The 16219-nt window shown below is 43.6% G+C and overlaps 1 protein-coding gene across 3 annotated transcripts in view; it reads right to left on the bottom strand.

Moving 5' to 3' along the window:
* Positions 1-380: 380 nt before the first annotated feature.
* LOC139453965 (kinesin-like protein KIF15-B) overlaps positions 381-16219 on the bottom strand; it is a 49272-nt gene continuing 33433 nt past the window's right edge. For 2 of the 3 annotated variants that reach the window (XM_071235422.1, XM_071235423.1), the window contains exons 23-36: positions 15579-15656; positions 15116-15232; positions 13207-13458; positions 12560-12787; positions 11449-11547; positions 11017-11064; positions 10395-10423; positions 8864-8954; positions 8287-8375; positions 7121-7246; positions 6278-6349; positions 4569-4662; positions 3592-3723; positions 381-2751 (exon numbers count right to left, since the gene is read on the bottom strand). In XM_071235422.1, coding sequence (XP_071091523.1) covers positions 2146-2751; positions 3592-3723; positions 4569-4662; positions 6278-6349; positions 7121-7246; positions 8287-8375; positions 8864-8954; positions 10395-10423; positions 11017-11064; positions 11449-11547; positions 12560-12787; positions 13207-13458; positions 15116-15232; positions 15579-15656 — 2061 coding nt within the window. In that variant the 3' untranslated portion in view covers positions 381-2145. The remainder of the gene's footprint in view (positions 2752-3591; positions 3724-4568; positions 4663-6277; positions 6350-7120; positions 7247-8286; positions 8376-8863; positions 8955-10394; positions 10424-11016; positions 11065-11448; positions 11548-12559; positions 12788-13206; positions 13459-15115; positions 15233-15578; positions 15657-16219) is intronic. The other variant, XM_071235424.1, reaches the window with a different exon arrangement.

Here is a 16219-nt window from a genome sequence, read left to right as displayed (position 1 = left end):
AAAACTGAAATACTGTTTTAAGGCAGCATAAAACTCACTCTCAATATCAGCTCATGGGCCTGCATCAGTTTAGGCCTTCATGACAATCCGTAATATAACTACAATATTGCTTAAAGCAGAAAACCAAACTACTGTTCTCCCCCAGGCAGCTTGCAGCTGTAGGCATTATATATCAGCATGTTGGCTTGATGTGAGGGGAAAGCCTGAGGTGATGCAGGTTGTCTTCCACTTGGGGGGAAACCAATGAGTATGGCACAGACATACGAGCAAGTTACGAGCAAACGCTTTAACCACTAGGCTACCCGACCGCCCCTTTTGAACCAAAGAGTTTGTAGAAGTTTAAGTAATGAATGAACAATGTACCTATACCACATGTTCGTTTATTCTGTCAGCAAACATTTCATGCTTCTAAGTACTACACACTGGCTCTTGTCGCCTCCAGGTTTCTGGTTACTTTTTACACAGTAAAACAGCTGGAGCAGGAACAAAAAGAGTTGATACAACCACTTCCAAGGTGACACAATCTTAATTACACCAGTGAAGATATATAGCACTATTGAGATCTTCCAAGTTGTGAGCACAACCGTGACCACTGCTGCCATCAACATCATAAAAGAGCTACAAAATATACCATGTCTCGAAAATATATGTGTTCTGTACATCTATAGTCTATGTTATAGGATATCATCAGTGATAAAAACGATGGGGGCAAAAGAACCAATATTACGTAATATAACTTTTCACACCAAATCCTACATATATTAAAATCATGCCACTTCATGAGTGCCTTGACAATAGTTATAGGGTATTTTCCACAAAGGAAAGCTTAAAATCTGCCCAAACAGGCCAAGGCTGACTCACCTGTTGTTTCTGATGAGATTTTCACTGCTGCTTTTCTCATATACCAAAGTGCATGTAAGGGAGTGAATACAGAACTTCTTTTTAATACTTTCGGAAAAATGGAAATGGTTAAAATAAACTGAACCTAAAGAGTTAGGGATCATGAATTCTTTGGGGATATTTTTATGAAATTATCGGCTCAGTCGTCACTACCAGCCCAAAATATTCATGACTCCTAACTTTTTTGTTCAGTATATACTGACTGAGACAGAACCATGCAAATACTGATTACAAGTTAAGGCACAGACTGAAATGCTTGATTATATTATCACTAAATTACGAAAATAGTTTTCAGGAGCTGCATCTTCTGAATGCTTTTATAAACATGTTCTTTTCAATCCTTCCGTCATTTTAACGAACAAGTTCAAGGGAACTGAGTGAGTGAGTGAGTTGGGTTTAACGCTGCTTTTAACAGTATTCCAGTTATATCGCGGCGTGTCAGCTTAATGTGGGAGGAAAGCCCGAAGTGATGCAGGTCTCAGACGTTTACCACTTCGGTGCACGGGTATGGTGCTGACAAACCTAGAAACATAATTGGGGCGAACCGGGATTCGAACCCACATTCATAGGTTTCTGGCGTGCCCAAGGGACGCAACTCTGCACAGCGAATCGCGGCGCCTTAGACGACTGGGCCACCCGTGCCCCCCAAAGGGAACTGAGACCCAGTGAGATATAATGTGAGGGTATAGATGATTAAATGTATTATTGGAACTGATTAGTAAGGTGGGGACGATACAACCAGCTTGTGTAAGGCAAGTCAAAGTAGCACGGTCAGAATTGAGGTAAGTTGAGGAACAATAAATAAAAAACAATTTCTCCTCATGCATTCCCCCTCAGCACTTAGTCTTCAATAAAATGAATGATTACAGATTTAATCTGAATCACAATCGCACATATGAACCACATGGAATATATACTATTTACATTCATTACAGAATTTGAATAACAGAAAGATTGTATTAATACACAACATGATAGTAAAGAGTGAGTGAGTGAGTATGGTTTTACGCCGCTTTTAGCAATATTCCAGCAATATCACGGCGGGGGACACCAGAAATGGGCTTCACACATTGTACCCATGTCGGGAATCGAACCCGGGTCTTCAGCGTGACGAGCGAACGCTTTAACCACTAGGCTACCCGACCGCCCCTGATAGTAAAGAGGAGAGATAAGTCAGAAATATGGTAGACAGGTTCTACATAGAGGAACAATGTAAATCTCCACAGAAACACATTCCCACAACGACTATGTCATAGCTTCAACATCCTCCACACGCACAGACTTGAACTGAATCTCCATGTCCTCCGAGTCTTCTACTTGAAGCTCCCCCCCATCCACTTCCCCCTCCACGGCATCAGCTTGGTTGTCTTGTAGATGGTCATCAGCATCCTGCTGGAACACGACTGGCTCCAGGACAATGGGGGGATCCTCCTGGGACACGACTGGCTCCAGGACAATGGGGGGATCATGCTGGGACACGACCGGCTCCAGGACTACGGGTGGATCCTGCCCGGGCCCATCCGTCTCCAAGACAACAACAGGAGCATCCTGCTGCCCACGCAGGTTAGAAATTGTCTCTTGTTTAGTTTTCTTGGAGCTTGCCGGACGTTTACTCTCCAGGCGAGCCTTCTTGAGGACATCTGATGGAGTGTAGTCTCCGGAGAGAAAGAGGGTCTGTCTCTCCTGGCCCTTCCTCTGTGCGGACATTGTTCTCTCGCAGTGGGAGGACCGGCTTCCTGGCTTGATGTTCTCCTTGTGGTGGAGGATCTGTTTGGGCGTGGTCGGGGCTCCTGTGTGTCTGGCCAGATCCATCTGGAGCCGCAGAACCTCCGTCTTCAGCTGCTGATTCAGCTGAAACAGACCAATGGAATAAGCTGTTTGTTGCTGCCACAGTACATGTTTCAGCGCTGTCATGGCAGCCTTTAAGTAGCTGAGTCAAGCCAGCCAAAACAAATATTAAAAACATGACATTATCAAGGATTTATCTGGACCTGCTCAGAGGCCGATATTCGCAGCAAATGTCTAAAAAATCCCCAAAAAATTGTAATTACAAATTTCCCAAATGTCATTATATAGTAATAACTAGTGTTATGACTGAAGAAGCGACTTCGATTTCACTGAAAAATTTGAGCAAAAAAAATTCTTTCCAAACTGTGGTTTGGAATCCTAAATATATCCCTGATTATGAAGTGAATGTTTAGTGCTGCGGCAGCCAGAAATTCAGACAAACTAGTGATTGATATAATGAGCAACGTCCCATGCCATCAGGGTCTGCACGGCAATCCACACAGGGCAGTTGGTTCTCACTTTACACTTGGGCTAGTGGGGACATAGGTGCCCCTAAAGCACAACAGAGTTTATAGCTGTCACTCAGCAAAGAGTGCAGCAGTGTCCAGTGATTGTTTATTTGTTGTTTAACGCAGCGGTCAGCAACAGTCCGACTACATGGCAGCAGTCTGTAAATAATCAAGACTGAACCACAGTGATTGACATCATGAGCATCAATCTACACATTTGGGATACCACGACATGCATCAACCACATCAGAGAGCCTGATTATCCGATCCCGTTAGCCGCCTCTTAAGACGGGCATGAATTGCAAAAGACGAATTCTAACGCAGATATTCCCAGGGGCAGAGTTCAGGGAATTTGCAGCATGATGTGAAAACTAAACACATATATACATCCTACATTTGTCAGCTCAAAATTCTCCGCCTTTGTCTTCTGGAAGAGTTTGATTTTCTGTTTGAGATTCATGTGTCCACCCATCTTTGCCACCTCTTCCTGGAGACTCTTCACCTTCTCCAGCGTCTCCTCCAGCTCCTGGGAAACACACACAAAACTGTACCCTGGGTCTACATCATGCCTAATTCCTGCATATATGAAACAATAATTTCCTGAAATTCATGCAAATGTTTTTGATATGAATCATAACTGACACAATAAATTCACTAAGGAATTCAAATACATGTGTAAAACTGAAATAACTCTCATAAAATAGAAACTTGGAATTTCCACTATGTATCATCTGTATAAGTGGAATAAAAGTCGTGACTCCCAAACTCAGAAAATGACCGTCCCCAAATATATGGTGAGTCATCATGCCTCCCATTTTCACAAGGCCACGTAAAGCCCTGACTGTACTGTTGTTTGTAGCTTATCTCAACTCATTTAGATTCATGAAGTCTTTGAAAGAATGGTGAGAAACAAGTAACAATTGAGGAAATAGAGGGTCAATTCACACTGAATTCTTCTTTTCACATGATAGTTATTGCACAGGTGAGGTGAGGTGAGGTGAAATTTGATTCATGTGCCGTGTGTGCGTGCGTGTGTGCGTGCGTGTGTGCGTGCCTGGCTGCTTGTACTAGTCCGGACTGATGCCGATTTAAAGTGTTAGCACACTGACATACCATGCCGCAGTTTAACATGAATACCCCACTCAGATACAGTGTACTGACTCCGAGCTGACCAGTCCTTGTTTTAGCCCCTTAATGCCGAGTGACAGACAGGGTATCAACAAGTATCATCTTTTAACGACTTTTGGCATGACGCGTCCGGGGATCAAACCCCGGACCTTCCGCTCTCCGGGCGGTGGAAACTGGACTTTTACAGTCAGTTAACTCCCTTGCCTCGTGAAGATGATCCCCATTGGGACAAGTAATACTTACAGTCTGAGACTTGCTGTAGTGTTCCTTCAACACCTCCAGCTCTGAGTGCTTGATGCTCTTCTCCTCCCGGTCCTTGATGCACACTGCAGCCAATCTGTGAACAGAACATAACATCAAGATGGATATATCGGACATTTTCCTCCAGTTGTGAGCAAGGCAAGAAATATAGTACGTTTTTCACGATCTGCTCCGGAATGAGCACTACCGCCATTTTCAGTCAGTGAAAGTCAAAGTTGTTGCCATGGAAACTCAAAAAATGTATTTTTCAAAAAATCCCAAACAAACAAATGGCACTGGTTCACAACTAGACCTATCTATGTGCAAAGTTTGGTTAAGATATCTCTCATATTTTTTTAGTTCAGCTCCGTAAACAAAACATGACGGACAGGCTGACAGCACCCATTCCTATATCCCCTTTCCACTTCGTGGCAGTGGACAATAACAACCTCTGATCAAACAGATAATTTGACAACCGCATCAGAGGGGAAGTTACTATCCAGGCAAAAGAACTAATCATTCCAAAGATAGTTTGATATTGTTTGGGGAATGACCACTTTATGTTGGCTTACAAAGTACCTGTGGTACAGACTTTCATTGTCTGAATATGAGTCAACTATAAACAAACAACAATATTTGAGAATATATTTCATCATACTGCTGATGGTGTTTCCCTAACCCATACAGACGACCAATCCAAACCACTGGACTCGACTCACACCACTTTACTCTTCCATCACAGCCCATAGTTAACAATTAATTCATGGTAGAATGGAGATACTGTGTTTGCAAAGCAGAGCAAGGCTACCTGTAGATTTAACCGTGCTAAATGTAACCTTTAACTCTTGGTACTCGTGTCACAGGTATTATGGTATTTCCATGCACTATCACCTTATAAAATTTGTTTCCTGATCAAACATCTTTACGCACAAAACTAACACGGCTTTGTTTATATCAACTACCAACTCTGTCACACAGTTCTATTTTGTTGAACCAGGTGAGGTGAAATGGGGTTTAACGTCGCGTCCAAGATTATTGCACTTATATAGCGACGTGCATGTGTTTGTGTGGCTGCTTGTACTAGTCCGGATTGATGCCAATTTATAGTGCTAGCTCACTGAGATACCATGCCGCAGTTTAACATGAATATCCCACTCAGACACAGTATACTGACTCCGAGCCGACCAGTCCTTGTATTTAGCCCCTTTATGCCGAGCGCCAGACAGGGAAACAACAAGTACCGTCTTTTAACGTCTTTTGGTATGACGCGGCCGGTGATCGAACCCCGGACCTTCCGCTCACTGGGCGGACGCTCTACCACTAGACCACGGAGGCTGTCTTTTGTTGAACCAAAGAAGGAAAGTTATGATTGTGTGCAAGCCCTAATGCAGTTACATATGCACTTGCCACACAATCTGAGACAGGCTGTTATTAAATGGAGCAAGCTTGATGGTCTGGCTGACTAGATTTAGTTATGAAAATAAAGAATATGAACTTGTGGATGGAAATGATATGACTAGATCTTAACATATTGCAAAAAAGTAATAATTCTACTCATACAACCATGAAAGATCTCATCTGTAATTATTTGCCTTTATTGTTAAAGACATCTGTGGTAGTTTATTACCCTTGGAGGTCCAGCTTGAATTTATCTGAATTCTAAAGTTGCCTAATGCCTGTATTGCTAATGCTATTCATTTCAACTAAGATACCTTGTATTCTCATCCACCAATGTCTTCATGGAGTTTTCCAGATCTTCAAGTCTTCTCTGTCTGTCTGTCATGCTGAAAGTTATACAAATACTCAACTTATCTGAACAATATCATCAATATCGCACTCGAGTGAAAATAATATGCAACATTCCAGCAATATCATGGCGGGGGACACCAGAAATGGGTTTCACACATTGTACCCATGTGGGGAATCGAACCTGGGTTTTTGGCGTGACAAGCGAACGCTTTAACCACAAGGCCACCCATCGCCCCAAGAGTTACAAGCATGACACGAGTGACTCGAGGGCAATTCCAGGCCTTATTTCGATCTGTCCATCTATCTTGTCATTTGTGGATTGGATACCTATTTGTAAACATCAAATTCCTGCCGGCATCCAACTCGAGATTCGAGGATGGAGACATGCCTGATTCAAGACATTCGACAAAATTCTGAACATTCAAGGACATCAATGACATATAACAGTACAAACAAACATACAGTCAGGTTTTACATAGCGACCATGATTATTGCACTTATTTAGCGATGTTCATGCACGTTTGTGTGTGTGTGTGGCTGCTTGTACTAGTCCAGACTAATGCCAATTTTATAGTGCTAGGACACTGAGATACCATGCTTCAGGTAAACATGAATACCCCACTTAGACACAGTATACTGACTCCGAGCCAAGTGGCAGGCTGGGTAACAACAAGTACTGTCTTTAAATGTCTTTTGGTATGATGCAGCCAGAGATCGAACCCCTGACCTTCCACTCTCCAGGCGGACGCTCTACCACTAGACCACGGAGTCGGTCTACAAACATACAGAAGCTCCATGACCCCTACCTCTCTATGAGCTCCATCTTGGCTTTGTGGTGGCGTTCAGTCTGGTGCTTGGCCTGATTGGCCTCCTCCTCTGCCCGGCTGACCAACTCCTCCTTCTCCTTGACCTGGGCGTCCAGCAGACTGGCTCTGTCACACACAACCACATCGGGATATTGAATTCTCTTAAGATCAATTTAATACCTTTTATTCTCATCAGGTGTAAATGTACAAGTCATAATGTCACAGTCTGAATGCATTGTCAACACGAATACCTACATACTCCCAAAACACAAGTGTCAAAACTTGTGGTGTCACCCTGGGCAAGTCACTTAGTTCTAATGTGCCTCTGTTCACCCAGCAGGGAATGGGTACCCGATATGTGAAGTGGATGTGCGGTGAATTGCGGCGCCATAGAGGACTGGGCTCCAAAATAAACATGTGTACAATTATAGGTTGTGAAATTTGATGCAGGTCTCAGACTTTACCATGAACTGCTGACAAACCCAGAAACAAAATCATGGCAAACAATCATAGGTTTCTAACATGCCCAAGGGGCGCAACTCTGCACAGCGAATCGCGGAGATGACTGGGCCACCCGTACTCCCAGAAGAAGGTGAGATGAGGTGAAATTCTGTCGCGGCCATGAGTGAGTGAGTGAGTGAGTGAGTGAGTGAGTGAGTGAGTGAGTGAGTGAGTGAGAGTGAGAGAGAGTCCGGACTGATGCCGATTTATAGTGCTATCTCACTGAGATACCATGCCGCAGTTTAACATGAATACCCCACTCAGACACAGTATACTGACTGCGTGTCGACCATTCCTTGTTTTAGACCAGTCCTTGTTTTAGCCCCTTAATGCCTTAATTACCATCTTTTAACGACTTTTGGTATGACGCGGCCTGGGATGGACGGGTGTACGCTCTATTCATGAGACCACAGAGGCAGTAAGAAGAAGAAGAAAAATGAGGAGAAGAAGGAGCAGTAGAAGAAGAAGGAAGAGGAGAAGGATAAGAGGAAGAAAGAGGAGATGAGAAGAAGGAGCAGTAGAAGAAGAAGGAAGAGGAGAAGGATAAGAGGAAGAAAGAGGAGATGAGAAGAAGGAGAAGAATAAGAATCATACCTGGCATTCAAAGACAAACAAGATGGTGGCTAGTTCAAGGTTTTACATTTATTCTCAAGGTGTGTACTCACTGAGCATGGACATTTTGGAGCTCCGCCTCAAGCATACAGCATCTCTCCTCCAGGCAGTTCCTCTCACACTGGAGCTGACCAAAGTCTTTCTGGAAGCAGACATTGAATCAGGAATAAGTCCTGAGCACAACTGATGGGCAATTATGAAAAGCCTTATGGATCACGGACCTCTTGCAACAACCATTTCAGAGAAAATCATACACGAGCATCACTGGGCAGTTGACCCAGTGTGTTACTGATGGCAGTGTTTAAAGTAACTGCCTGCCAGCCTGCCCGTGGCTGCTAACTTTTCTGTCAGGCTGCATGAAATTTTCCTCCACCTCCCCGACTGTCTGGCAGATATTTTTAAGACTACTTACTTATGCAGTTGTTTCATAATCCTCGTAGATTCTAAAGTGATTGTTTTTCATTATTTCAACTGAATCTGGATGAGATTTTTTTTCGCAACGTTTCAGTATTCTTAATGTCTGAATGCAGGCAGGTAACTTTGAAGATGGGCAGCCAACACTTATGGGTCACCTGCCCAACTGTCTTGTTGGGTTTTGAAATTGTTTCAAACATGGCTGATGAGATTCACCTGGTACATGGAAATGCTGTCGTTCTTCTCCTGCAGTAAGACGTCATTCTGGTTCATGAGCTTCTCCAGCTCCAGGATTGTCTTATTAGAGCTGAGAGGTTGTCAAGGCAACAATTTCAGAAAAAGTGAATTTTCTAAAAATTAGTACACAAACTTAATTTTAATCTTATGTTTGAAATCTTACAATGTACACAAAGTTTGTTAGAAAAAAAGAAGATGTTTCTTCCACTTCCAAATGAATTTGGTCGGAATAACACATAGTTTTACATGAAACATATCATGGCAGCCAACTTAAGGTATTAAATCAGAATGTGTTGGTTATCAGCAAATACAGGAGGAAAATCAATGAAGTGCTATGCTTTTTAGTCTTGTTTGTTGTTTAACACCACACTCAGCAATATTCCAGCTGTATGACGGCAGTCTGTAATTAATCAAGTCTGGACAAGACAATCCAGTGATTGACATCATGAACATCGATCCATGCAATTGGGACCGATGACATGCATCAACCAAGTCAACGAGCCTGATCACCCGATCCCGTTAGTCGCCTTTTACGGCAAGCATGGGGTAAAGCATGGACAAATTTTGGGAGAGTATAAGCAGTTAACACTTTCTTGACAACATGATACCTATCTTTTCAATGACATATTTGGTCAAATGACTTAATTTTAATGATGCTCTTTGTGCTTTATGCTGCAGATGTTCATGACATAGCCACTGAAACTAGTTCTTGTACAAACTCTTTCCCAGCTTAACCAAGTCAGGGAGGAGACGTTTTCAGTACAAAGCATTATTATCAAACAATTAGTATTTTCTGGTGAGATATGTAGAATGTAACACTTAGATAAAATTACTGGGAATATATAAATCTAACACAATGTTCAAATAAACTTTCACAATGATGTTAAAACATATAAAATATTTGAAATACATACCTGACTTTCCCCAAATAGCAACTCAACAACGAATGAATGTTATCCGATCTGGGTGGATTTTTATAGGGCAAGAAATGGGGGAACGCATGTGCATTTCAATTTGCACGGATCTCGCGTGCACCGGGTTACCATGGCTGTTACCATGATGCGTTAGGGCGATTGGTTTTATTGTCATCTGCTTTGGGTTTTTTTATCATCAAATTTCATTTTTCAAGATAAGGTAATGTTAAATTTTAGAAACTTTGACAAAAATTACTCAGACATTTTAATGACAACTTTTCATGCAATGTTACATGGGGTGACATTTCTTTTACAGTTCAGTATACATTGAATACCATGTTAAAAAACATCGGAATTAAAGAAAATAACTTTTCCCCCAGTTTCCCTATCAAGTGTTTTTGAAGTTTTAATTGCAAAATTTCTCAGTCAAGAAGAAAGAATTTCTTTCCGAAATAGACTTTGATGCACATATAAATAATTTGTTTCAAAAGCCCCGTTTCCAGGCTGCTATCTGTCTGTGTATAAGAATCACCCCCAACCCCCAAAAGTAAGTTTTTTTCTCTCATGAAAAACAGCTTGAGAGCTGACAAGGATACTAATTTTTCTGTTCTTCATCATTTTTTATCTGAAATTGAAACAAATACAAAAAATAAGAGACAAACCTGCCAACTGAACAACTTCGAGAACAATGTTCATTCATATCAGTATAGATCATTAATGTAAAACTGATTAAAGAATAACTTTAAGATAACATGGTTAATTTACCTGTTTAAAATAAGTGTTATATAGGACAATAGCTGTGATGACGTGTGAGATACCATGATCTGACTGCGCCTTGCCTTCCTGAACAATGTGCATCTGTTTGAAGATTTTACCAATTCTTTTTTTCTCTTAGTTTTCTTTTACAGTGGTTGCCATAATGACGGTTCTTCGATCTGATTTATTTACCAGTTTGTTGGCCACACAGTATTCATTAGGTTTTCACTATAGCTGCAATCCAAAAGCCTCTCACAGATAGGTAACGTAACAGTAATGATTGAACAACCATTTTGATGCTCACTCTATTGTAAATGGTTTGTTGGTTGGTTTGTTGTTTAACGCCACACTCAGCAATATTCCAGCTATATGACAGCGGTCTGTAAATAATCAAGTCTGGACTAGACAATCCAGTGATTGATATCATGAGCATCCCCTCTATTATGAAAAGAAACAACTTGCCTCGTTTGTAAGCAATGCTATTTTCTCCTGTAGCTTGGCACATTCAGCCTGAAAAGAAGCAAGTTTTAGGTTAATGTTGCTGTATCTAAATATACATGACAAGAAGTGTTTGTTTGTTTGTTGTTTAACCCTACACTCAGCAATGTTCCAGCTGTATGACGCGGGTCTGTAAATAATCAAGTCTGGACAAGACAATCCAGTGATAAACATCATGAGCTTTGATCCTCTAAAGTGGGATATGATGACATGCATCAACCAAGTCAGCAAGCCTGACCACCCGATCCCGTTAGTTGCCTCTTACGACAAGCATGGGTAGCTGAAGACCTGTTCTACTCCAGATCATCACGGGTTGACAAGAAGTGGCACTCAACGGTTACTATAGCGACATGCTGAAAGAGAAAGGTAACGTGAGTCAGTATTCACGTCCCCTACCTGGGATGCTGCCAGGTGGTTGCGAGTCTCCTGCAGGTCTTCCTGGGCACGCTCTTGCTGCTCACTCATGTGTTCCATGCTGTCTTGTACCACCGACATCTGTGACAACACAAACACACATCTCACAACACACATCTCACAACCACACATCTCACAAACACACATCTCACAAACACACATCTCACAACACACATCTCACAAACACACATCTCACAAACACACATCTCACAAACACACATCTCACAAACACTCATCTCACAAACACACATCTCACAAACACACATCTCACAAACACTCATCTCACAAACACACATCTCACAAACACACATCTCACAAACACACATCTCACACACACACATCTCACACACACACATCTCACAACACACATCTCACAAACACACATCTCACAAACACACATCTCACAAACACACATCTCACAAACACACATCTCACAAACACACACATCTCACACACACACACATCTCACATCTCACAAACACACATCTCACAAACACACATCTCACAAACACACATCTCACAACACACATCTCACAAACACACACCTCACAACACACATCTCACAAACACACATCTCACAAACACACACCTGACCTGACCTACCCGAACCTCGGTACACACATCTCACAAACACACATCTCACAAACACAAGGGGCAATGGGACTTGAAATGGATATAAAATATTATTGAAAACTGTGGAAAATGAAAAATCTGATGTCAACAAATGTACAATTGACACATAATGGATGCTTTTGCAGGGACCATCCATAAAATTTGTGAGTCCGTGATGGGATTCGAACCACTGAACGTCTGATCTGAGTGGGTGAGTATGGTTTTACACCGTTTTTTAGCAATATTCCAGCAATATCACGGCGGGGGACACCAGAAATGGGCTTCACACATTGTACCCATGTCGGGAATCGAACCCGGGTCTTCGGTGTGACGAGCGAACGCTTTAACCACTAGGCTACCCGACCCCCCCCCCGTCTGATCTGAGGCCAGACACCTTGTCCACCTGACCAAAGAGGTAAGGATATCATCTGTGGGATGACTCCACGCCCGGCTTCACTTTCATTACAGGAACCCCTCTCACCTCCACATCAAACTTGATCTTGACAGCTGCAGCCTCCTCCTGCAGTTGGAGCACTTGATGTTCCAGGGAGGCCAGGTGCTGGACCTGATTGTTGTGGGCGGACTGCAAGATGTCGTGCTGCTGCGTCTTGTTGGTCAGTCGCGACTCCAGGGTGAGCTGCTCCTCCTTCAGACTGCCCAGCTTCGTCTTCTGGTCCTGAATGGTGTTCCACAGACTGGCCACTGATGCCTGGTGGAGAAGTGGAGATTTAAACACACCGGCCAACATTTGGTTACAGACGCAAAGACATGTACGCATGCACAAATAATTTGCACCACAAATCAATGACGAATTTTATTCCAAATTTTGATACAAATTCCTGTGCAGGAAGGTTCAGCCCTGAAACAAACAATTTTAGAAATTAATAAAACAGCAGTTTCTCTTCCTTTTAGCAGCCAACAGTGAGTGAGAATTGTTTTATGCCTCTTTTTTCAATATTCCACCAATATCACCAGAAATGGGCTTCATGTATTGTACCCATGTGGGGAATCGAACCCGGGTCTTAGGCATGACGAGTGAACACTTTAACCACAAGGCTACCCCACTGCCCCCACACACAAACAGGCACCTGAAGAGGCTAATGTAGACAGCTCTGACAACCTGCTTACCCGATCTTTAGCCAGCTCCTTCTCCAGGGACGTGATGGTGGCCGCGGACTTGTCCAGCTCCTGCTTCAGGAGGTCCTCGGTGTTGTGGTGGGCGTCGCACTCATTCTGCAGGAGGGTGGCGGCCGACTTGAGGTTATTGATCTCATCCAGGAACTTGCCAGCCTGCTGCTCCTGACTGGCCGAGTCCGTCCTGATCTGAGTCCGCAGGGTCTCGAGGTCACAGTCCTTCTGTTCAACCTGGTCCTCCAGGCTCTAAACATCAGTAACAACGAGGCTGATGATACCAGTGCTCACACAGTTCCAGGATCTGGGGCTATGGTAATATCAAGGCTGATTTACCTGGTTGCTATGATAGATATGCCAAAATATCTTTGGCACCCACCCAACCTGAATCCCGGTACCCACAAACCCGACCTACCTGAATCTTGGTACCCACAAACCCGACCTACCTGAATCTCGGTACCCACAAACCCGACCTACCTGAATCTCGGTACCTACAGACCAGACCTACCTGAGACTCTGTACACACAAACCCGACCTACCTGAATTTCAGTACCAACAGACCAGACCTACCTGAATCTAGGTACACACAGACCAGACCTACCCGAATCTCGGTACATACAGACCAGACCTATTTGAATCTAGGTACACGCAAACCAGACCTACCTGAATCTAGGTACCCACAGACCCGACCTACCTGAATCTCAGTACCCACTGACCAGACCTACCTGAATCTCAGTACCCACTGACCTGACCTACCCGAATCTCGGTACCCACAGACCAGACCTACCTGAATCTCGGTACCCACAGACCAGACCTGCCTGAATCTCAGTACCAAAAGACCCGACCTACCTGAATCTTGATACACACAGACCCGACCTACCTGAATCTCAGTACACACAGACCAGACCTACCTGAATCTCGGCATCAACAGACCCGACCTACCTAAATCTCGGCACCCACAGACCCGACCTACCCGAACCTCGGTACCCACAGACCCGACCTACCCGAATCTCAGTACCCACAGACCCGACCTACCTGAATCTCGGTACCCACAGACCAGACCTACCTGAATCTCGGTACACACTGACCCGACCTACCTGAATCTCGGTACCCACTGACCTGACCTACCTGAATCTCGGTACCCACTGACCCGACCTACCTGAATCTCAGTACCCACTGACCGGACCTACCTGAATCTCGGTACCCACAGACCCGACCTACCCGAATCTCGGTACCCACTGACCTGACCTACCTGAATCTCGGTACCTACAGACCCGACCTACCTGAATCTCGGTACCCACTGACCTGACCTACCTGAATCTCGGTACCTACAGACCCGACCTACCTGAATCTCGGTACTCACTGACCTGACCTACCTGAATCTCGGTACCTACAGACCCGACCTACCTGAATCTCGGTACCTACAGACCGGACCTACCTGAATCTCGGTACCAACTGACCTGACCTACCTGAATCTCGGTACCTACAGACCCGACCTACCTGAATCTCGGTACCCACTGACCTGACCTACCTGAATCTCGGTACCTACAGACCCGACCTACCCGAATCTCGGTACCCACAGACCCGACCTACCTGAATCTCGGTACCCACAGACCCGACCTACCTGAATCTCAGCACCCACAGCCCCGACCTACCTGAATCTCGGTACCCACAGACCAGACCTACCTGAATCTTGGCACCCACAGCCCCGACCTACCCGAACCTCGGTACCCACAGACCCGACCTACCTGAATCTCGGTACCCACAGACCCGACCTACCCGAACCTCGGTACCCACAGACCCGACCTACCTGAATCTCGGTACCCACAGACCCGACCTACCTGAATCTTGGTACCCACAGACCCGACCTACCCGAATCTCGGTACCCACAGCCCCGTCGACCTACCTGAATCATGGCCTGCAGTTTGTTCTGTTTTTCTATCCCGTCCTTATTCTTGTCTTCCAGTTCCTTGATGCAGCTCTCCTGGAACTGGACTGTCAGCTGTTTGTTCTCCATGTTTTCCTGTCATGAATTATGGATAAACGTCAGAATTCCTTAATAATCCTTATGTTAATACTTTGCCAAAACCTGAGGCAAAACATATTTTTTCAGTATTTTCTGGAACGAAAACCCAAATCCTCTTGTCCATCCAACCAGCTGACATTTTTTTTATATATTCTTCGAGGTTTATCTATTCCTTAATATGCAATCCATTGTCACCAATCAGGTTTCATTTGTCACGAATTTAAAGACTTGTCAAAATAAAAAAAATTATTTTGGCATTTGGTTGGAAACAAAAATGGGGCTTTCAATTTTTTTTCACATTTGTTCAGGGAAAAAGGTCTCTGAAGTGAGCATCAGCCCTCACCAGTGCCATGTCCAAATCTTTGCTGAGGCCCTCATTAAGCTTTTGAACCTGCTCAAACTCCATTGATATCTTCATCAACTGAAAGAAGGAAAGACATTAATTTGAGTCACATCTAATCTTGCACAACTTGTTTCCTGTCAATTTGCATTAATTCTGATTAATGTAGCACCATGAGCAATCATTTGGTGGAAGAAACCTGGTGCATTATAATTGGACTAAATAATAACAACAAATATGATAAGAGGACAAAGTCATCAATATCCACCAAAATGGTAAATATATATTTGTTGAAAAATAATAATCAAAAGGCACCAGTTCACCACTAGGCCTGTCAATGTACCAAGTTTGCTGAAGAAATATTGTAGTTTTTTTCAAGATCTGCTCCGGAAACAAGCATTACTGTCATTTTCAGTCTTAGCCTTAGCCGTTGCCATGGAAACTCAAAATATATAATATATTTTTTAAAATCCTCAACTATCAAAAGGCTCCAATTCACCACTAGACCTATACATGTACCAAGTTTGGTGAAGAAATATTAAACAGTTTTCTGTTTGTGTGGCTGCTTGTACTAGTCCGGACTGATGCCGATTTAGAGTGCTAGCCCACTGAGATACTATGCTGCAGTTTAACATGAATACCCC

Source organism: Haliotis cracherodii, unplaced genomic scaffold, assembly GCF_022045235.1.
Source record: "Haliotis cracherodii isolate W230 unplaced genomic scaffold, xgHalCrac1.p SCAF_10, whole genome shotgun sequence".
Taxonomy (NCBI): Eukaryota; Metazoa; Mollusca; class Gastropoda; order Lepetellida; family Haliotidae; genus Haliotis; species Haliotis cracherodii.
The sequence above is the reverse complement of the archived record's forward strand: the minus strand, read 5'-3'. Positions and strand labels throughout refer to the sequence as shown.